We start from the raw sequence: 7,187 nt of genomic DNA on the forward strand, positions 1-7,187 counted from the left end.
GAGATATTTATACTTGCAATTACTAGATGTCTACGAACAAATTCAAATTCATATGCATGCATCATACATACATGGATGCCAGAACTTTGAATCAGTAACTGAAATTGAAAAAAAAAAAGAGGTGCGAACCGTCCACGACCTGTAGCTTGTCCTCTTTTAGCACCGGAGGACACGATGGCATCACTCCAGCTATGGCAGACCATGCATGTCTTTAATATCTCCAGCGGCAGCAATGAATTGTAGAGCAAAAAATGAATGCAGTGGTTTGGCTAGTGAACAATAGATATGCTTGCATGGACTGCAAATGAATGCCGTACCTGCAAAGATATACATACATACAGCACTAGCACTACTTTATGAACCATTTGTTTTTCTAGATATTAATTAATTCCTTCCACAGTTTATCTGTTCTATTTTGACGATCGAGCAACAAACAAATGTAAGTACAGTAGCACTACTTTATGAAACATTTGTTTTTCAAGATACAAACAATTGTAGGTACAGTAACAAACAATTGTAAGTACAATAGCAATTTTGTACATCTTCCTCCCTCCAATTACAAATACTCGTTCTCTATACTCTCTCCGGTCATAAAAATGCACGTCGTTTCGTACAAGATACATTCTATAATGCGTAGTTTTGATCATTATTTTTTATTATAATATACTTATAAAATCATTAAATTTATAATATCCCGAAAATATTTTTTAAGATAAATCTACCAATGTGATCTTAAGGTTTGCAACTAAATATTTTAATTAAATATTTTTTTTAAAACGACACGTAATTAGAACCGAACATATATTTACGACGGGAGGTGGCATTTCGGTGATGCTTCTGCATGTGCATGGATGAAGCTGGACGGACCTGCTGCGATAGTGACACGCAAACTGTCACGCATCCGTTAGCAACGTCAAAACATCGGGGCCGGGCCGGGGCGCTCCTCGCCGTCCGTCGAATCGATCGATCCAAGCGTTGTGCTTGCGTGTACCCTCCTGACACAGCCTCGGTGGTGTGAGTCAGTGCCATCCGTTCTTCTTCTCCATTTCACTTTTGGTGTGAGTAAGAGAAGAAGAGTTACTAGTATATTAATTAAGGGTGTATTCGGCTGAACTGAGATTTTTTTAAAACTGTTTTTAAAAGTTGGGTTGAAAAGTTATTTATAGAAAAACTATTTTTAAATTGGTTTTTGATACGGATAATATATATAAAAGTATTTGTAATACTTGTCATAATATTATTTCTTAGAAGCTAAAAAAACTCATCCAGAACAATTTTTGGTTTTTAATATTAACAATAGTTTTTGCCAGCTTTTATTTTTAGCAAATTATTTATAAAAACATACTGTTTAGTTCAACTTTCTGCTTTTAAATAGTAAAAGACAACATAAACTGAATCAAATATGACCTAACAAGACATTAACAGCCTCACAAGGAAAAAAGAGAGCGAATTTTAGACAGGAACCACGCAAAAGGCCATGAATGAGTGGAGAGTTAGGGTTTGTTTCTTAGGGTCGAGCTTTTGACTTTTGAATTCTGAATTATGATATTTTGCTATTGATTTTTAATAAATTTTTAGCTTCTCGGCATATTAAAAATTAGAAAATCTCCTATCAACCAGATTGTCAACTTAGTTTATTCCCTCGTAAACCAACTTTTCAAAAACCAGATATAATTATACTGTTTGATTCGCTTCTAACTTTTTAGAAACAGAAGCTAAGAAAAAGCCTAAACCAAACATATCATTAATGTGGTCACCGCCGCCCTCTGACTGACCAACTGACTGGCACACATAGAGCGCGCGTGCTCACCCATGGACAGCTCCACTACGCTACGCCGGCGAGCTAGCGAGGATGGTGTGAGCTCGGCTGGACCTGGATGCAGGCCTGTACAGTCCACAACTCCACGTCACAGGAGGTAGCAGTGAGCCCCCCGCGCAGGAAGAACAGGAGAGAGGGAGAGTGCGAGGGAGATTTCAAAATTTTGTTACAGTTTTTCTTGTTTATCAGAGAAAAGACTAAAATTTATGTTTTTTAAAAAATTTAATCATTTTTTATCATCTACTATGTGTGTTCTATGTGTTAGTGAATTTTTTTCAAATTAGATATTTTGGTTCCTTCAAAAAATTACTAACATTTTGTCCAAATTTTAATGCCTGGGGCGAGGACGTCGGCTTGGACAAGAGGACGACGATGGTTAAAGAGGTGCACTGGACTGACGCTAGTTGTACCAGCGTTGATGTGCATGGTGAATCTATTCTTCGGTCTTTTTTACATCGAAGCTCCTTCTTAAAGAGTTATTCCAAATCACACACCTTGGTTGACGTATCCGCAAAAATGGTAGAAAACATCTTGTTAACAGATGAAGTCCACCAAACGGCGTTTGCTCAATACGTTTCTGGTGATAACCCAATTTCTAATAGGTGCCAGCCCCTCCCCATATACCAAGTCAGTGATGACGAAAGTGTGAAAAATGTTGCATCATTTTTTCAAATCTAGTTTTCGTGAAATGAGTTGTAGTATTATGTGAAGTTGACTTATCATTCGATTGAAAGTGTGAATATGTTTATGCAGTATTATGTGAAGTTGACTTATCATTCGATTGAAAGTGTGTATATGTTTACGCTACTTTTCAGTCTATTTTATATTATATAAATTGGTAAATCATGTAATATTGACCGCTTATTGTCGCGTATGAGAGAAAATAATTATTCGTGATCACTAGTGTAATGGCTATGTGCATCATAACGTAAACATATATGGCTTTAGTTGCATTGGCTAACTGTTGTTGTATACGGCGGAATAAGATATTTTATCTAATGAGAGTGTGTAATATCTACTCTAAGAATTCTAGCCAGTAATATTACAAAACGTAAAGTTAACATATATAATATTTTTGTCCGGGAACCGCAATGCTCTCGTTATGCAAAATAATTGCAAGAAGCTCGTGACAACCGGACTACGTGCAACTAACTAGTCATTCGATTACACGGACATCGTATGCTCCCATCAAATAGGATTAGTAATCAACGCAGTAAAAGAAATGCGTTACTGCTTTAAGCTGAGCTAACTTGTCCATCGTGTTGTCCCATACGTTACATATTTTCCCATGCAAAATATAACGTCTTGCATGAAATCGTAACGGCACTGTATAATCTGTATCTAAATAATTGTCTATTGCTTGTGCGTATCTTGCAAAAAAAATAATGACACTGACTTCATCTCTGCTCTGACAAACTAATTAGGTTGCTATTTAGCCAAAGAGAAAACCATCACATATTTTTTTCAAACAAATATAAAACCCATCGTATATAGCTAGCCTGTCTTGTATGTTAGGTTTTAACAACTAGAATGCTACAATTTTTCTCATAGCTTGTTCTTGTGATACCATTTGGACAGATGTCCTATATACTTAACGGGATAATATTTCGTGATGAACAGTTATTTCGATATCCCAAAAAATACCAGGCTATCAAACTCATAGAAGGACTGGTGTATGAAATTGTCAGGGGAACAAGACTACTATGCACACTTTGGCAAAAATGCAGAAACTGACATCGGTAAGCGTAGTATAATAATTTCCGAGTAGCAAGTACTTCACATGTTCAACATTTCCCTGTACTCAATGACAAGTAACGAAGTGTTATTTAAGCCCTCTTTGGCTAGCTAGTCTTTTGCAAGAGTTCCAATTCACAATCTTGTGAAGAGAAAGGAAAGGCTTCCAGGGCCAAAGGTGAAAGGAGATAGTTTAAGGGCAAGCAAACTAGATGTGCTTAGCTTTGTTGTAGATAGAGAGGAGGCTGGCTCTCTTCTTCCTCCCTCTCTCTGGGCCACGGGAGGCTTAATAGCCCTGCGCTTGGTTTTCTTCAAACACACACTCTAACAAGGGTCTCTCTCTCTCTCTCTCTCTCTCTCTCTCTCTCTCTCTCGTTGTGTGAGTGTGTGAAGAGTTGGTATTATATTGCAGGCCATTAAGTTATTTCTCTAGCAAGTAGCCATCTTTTCCCCCTCTCCTATGCTCATGCGCCTTCTCTCTCCGCTGTTTCCTGAGAGATAGAGATGTTGCAAGTTCTTGTTCTTCCCCTGATTTGAGGCTTGTGTGTACCAGATCTGCGTAGCCTCTTGCGCCTTTGTGGTGGAGGCAGCAGAATTTGGGGTGGTCAGGGATGAGCAAGGAGGACGTCCTCAAGGTGCAGGTGAGTTTTGCTTCTTCTCAACTCAAGCATCAGTGAAGAGACGTTCCATTTTCCTTCCTGTGTTTGCTGCCATTCTCACCAGGCAGACAGCAGCTTGCTTTTGTTTTCACCATGTGTTTCACTTCCATGTCTCCTGCAGCTTGCTATGCTTTTTTGTTGAAACCTCTTTGCTTGCGATTTTAGTGACCTTTTGTTCTCTGTTTCTCTCAAATTCCAGACCTGCGTGCTGAAAGTGAACATCCACTGTGATGGCTGCGAGAAGAAGGTCAAGAAGGTCCTCCACAAGATTGATGGTAAACAAGAAAGATTTTTTAAACGCAGATTGCTCGAGTTCTTTTTTTCGCCCGTTCTTTGGTGTGATTTCTGTAGCACGAATGTATTCTCTTTCTCTAAGAGATATTCTGGATCGATGTGCAGGTGTGTACCAGAGCAGCATAGATGCGGAGCAGGGGAAGGTGACGGTGTCCGGCTTGATGGATCCGGATATCGTAATAAAAAAGCTGAACAAGGCCGGCAAGCCCGCGCAGCTGTGGGGCTCCAAGCCTGGCGTGGTAAGCCAGCTCCAAAAGCTCCAGCTTGGCGGCGGTGGCAAGGGCCAGCCCAAGGACGCCGGTGGCAAGGGACAGCCCAAGGACGCCGGCGGCAAGGGCCAGAAGGGTGGAGCGGGTGGTGGCGTCGGTGGAGGCGGGAAAGATGCCAAGATGGTGCTGCCGCAGCCGACGCCGCAACAGCTTCAGCAGCTGCAACAGCAGATGCAGCAGATGCAGATGAAGGGAATGAAGCTTCCTCCACAGTTCATGGGCGGCAAGATGCCGTTCCCGGCGGCCGCGCCGGCGAAGGAGTCGAAGACCGTCAAGTTCAACCTCCCTGAGGACGACGAGTTCGGGGACGACGGCAGCGAGTTGGACGATGAGTTCGACGACTTCGATGACGACGAGGATTTCGAGGACGACGGCCTCGACGACTTGTACGACGACCCCAAGATGATGATGAAGCCCGTGCCGCTGGCCGCCGGCGGGGGCAACAAGAAGGGTGGCAACGGCGGCGGGGGCGGCAATGGTGGCAAGAAGGGCGGCGGCGGGAACGAGATCCCGGTGCAGATCAAGGGAAGCGCCAACAACGGCGGCAAGAAAGACGCTGGCGCCAAGCAGAACCAGGGTGGCGGAGGCGGCCACGGCAACGGTGGCGGCGGGCAGCCGCCGTACAACGGCAATGTAGGCGCCGGGACCCACCCGGGTCAGGGCAAGAAGGGTGGCGGCGCCGGTGGGCCCGCCGTCGGTGGCCCGATGGGCGGCATGCCGCCGCAGCAGCCGGGCATGATGAGGCCGAACCCGAACATGATGGGCGGTGCCGGTTTCCCCGGTATGGGCCCGATGGGCGGCGGGCCCATGAGCATGCCGATGGGCCCGATGGGCCACCCCCACATGGGGGGCATGCAGCAGGGTGGTGGCGGTGCCTTACAGGGCATGCCGGCCGGCGGCATACCTGCTGCAGGGTTCCACCAGGGCGGTGCCGCCGCCGCCGGTGGCATACCGTCCGGTCCGGAGATGCTGCAGGCTGCCGGGAACCCAATGGCGCAGCAGCAGTACATGGCCCTGCTGCAGCAACAGCAGCAGCAGCAACAGCAGCAGCAGCAACAACAGATGATGATGCATGGTCACTGCCACGGCCACGGCGGCGCCGGGTACCCGCCGATGGCCTACGGGTACGGCCGCCCGCCTATGCATTACCCAATGGCCTACCCGATGCCGCCACACCCGCATTCCGAGCCTTACAACGTCTTCAGCGACGAGGACTCCAACAGCAGCTGCTCGGTGATGTGAGGCAAGACTGCCAATGCAGTGGCTGGTTGCTTTCTCCTGCTGATGCTTTGTTCAAACTGAATCAACCGGAAGGAACTCGTTCAGGTCACATGTTATCATCAGTCAAGATCAGCATGGTTGAAACAAACAACACCCTGGATCAATCAGTATACATGAGGGAGGAGTCCGGCTAGAACAACTCCTTTTCTTTTCCTTATTACTTAGCTTATTTTCACCTTTCAAAAAAAAAAAAGCAGCTTCCTTGAAGGCTAAGGTAGGTATAGTAATTATCAATAGTTGTCATAAGAGACGATGATGGTGCTTTTGTATGTAGCTCAAGAAGGTGGTGCTTGGCTTCCTTCCTGCCTCCATAATGTGCTGGTAGAAAGAAAGGGCAATTGCCATCATACTATTAGTGAATTTGTATTTTGTTAAAATATCACTGAGTGTGTCAATGACATGTGGGATTAGACCCTATTTGTCATGAACATAGTTCAATGGCATTTTAGCAAACTAGGATTTCACTTGTGATATTTTGACAATTTGCCCCTTTCTGTGTGATGCGTGACTGGTTGAGGGCTAGAGATCACTTTTGAGCATACATACTACTGTAGTGGAATGGAATGTTGCCAAGTGCCTTTTATCTTTGTGCCTGAGTGCTTCGGTGTGAGAGAAGTATAAAACAATATCTATACTATTGTAAGATGATGGTGGTGATAATTGTGGCAGCAATGGAGGGGACGATCATGATGATGGTTCTAGTGGTGATGGCAGTGGTCCATGTGAGAGAACATAGGAGCCGGAGGGGAAATGTAACTTCTTGCCTTTGTCTATCTATTCATTTTTTTAATACTCATTTATCTATTCATTTTTTTTATCTATCCTAATCTTTTCCACATATTTCTCAAACACAAATCTCAATATGAATGAAAGATACCCGCATAGGCGGGTGGAATTTTACCTTGAGGCCGAGCTGTGCAGCTGCTACAGTTTACTTTTGGCTATGGTGGTGCCGTTTTCCTGCACCCTGCACTTGCATTATTGATGGGGTAAGATAGGGCTGTTCCCTTCCCCTACCAGCAGTAGCACTTACATTATTCAGAATCGCTGCATCCATTTCAATCCTATGACAACAGTAACACACCTCGTTGCTCGCAGTCACAGCATGGTCCCATCTCCCATGCCGTTGAT

At 44.4% G+C, this 7,187-nt stretch overlaps 1 protein-coding gene across 2 annotated transcripts; it reads left to right on the forward strand.

Annotated features, from left to right (window-relative positions):
* The first annotated feature begins 3,627 nt into the window (after positions 1 to 3,627).
* LOC133887420 (heavy metal-associated isoprenylated plant protein 33-like) lies at positions 3,628 to 6,435 on the forward strand. 2 transcript variants are annotated; one of them, XM_062327367.1, is made up of 4 exons: positions 3,628 to 3,886; positions 4,107 to 4,194; positions 4,412 to 4,487; positions 4,612 to 6,435. In XM_062327367.1, exons 2-4 carry the CDS (start codon positions 4,165 to 4,167, stop codon positions 6,015 to 6,017), a joined length of 1,512 nt encoding a protein of 503 aa, XP_062183351.1. In that variant the 5' UTR covers positions 3,628 to 3,886; positions 4,107 to 4,164; the 3' UTR covers positions 6,018 to 6,435. The 2 variants fall into 2 exon arrangements, with proteins under 2 accessions (XP_062183351.1, XP_062183352.1); XM_062327368.1 differs by having other exon boundaries at positions 3,628 to 4,194.
* The last annotated feature ends 752 nt before the right edge of the window (positions 6,436 to 7,187 follow it).

Source organism: Phragmites australis, chromosome 12, assembly GCF_958298935.1.
Source record: "Phragmites australis chromosome 12, lpPhrAust1.1, whole genome shotgun sequence".
Classification (NCBI taxonomy): Eukaryota; Viridiplantae; Streptophyta; class Magnoliopsida; order Poales; family Poaceae; genus Phragmites; species Phragmites australis.

Bases quoted from the DNA above. Each gene is read 5' to 3' on its own strand.
- LOC133887420 (XM_062327368.1), top strand. From the start codon at position 4,165: ATGAGCAAGGAGGACGTCCTCAAGGTGCAG. The intron at 4,195-4,411 runs GTGAGTTTTGCT...CTCAAATTCCAG, and splicing joins AGGACGTCCTCAAGGTGCAG to ACCTGCGTGCTGAAAGTGAA. The intron at 4,488-4,611 runs GTAAACAAGAAA...ATCGATGTGCAG, and splicing joins GGTCCTCCACAAGATTGATG to GTGTGTACCAGAGCAGCATA.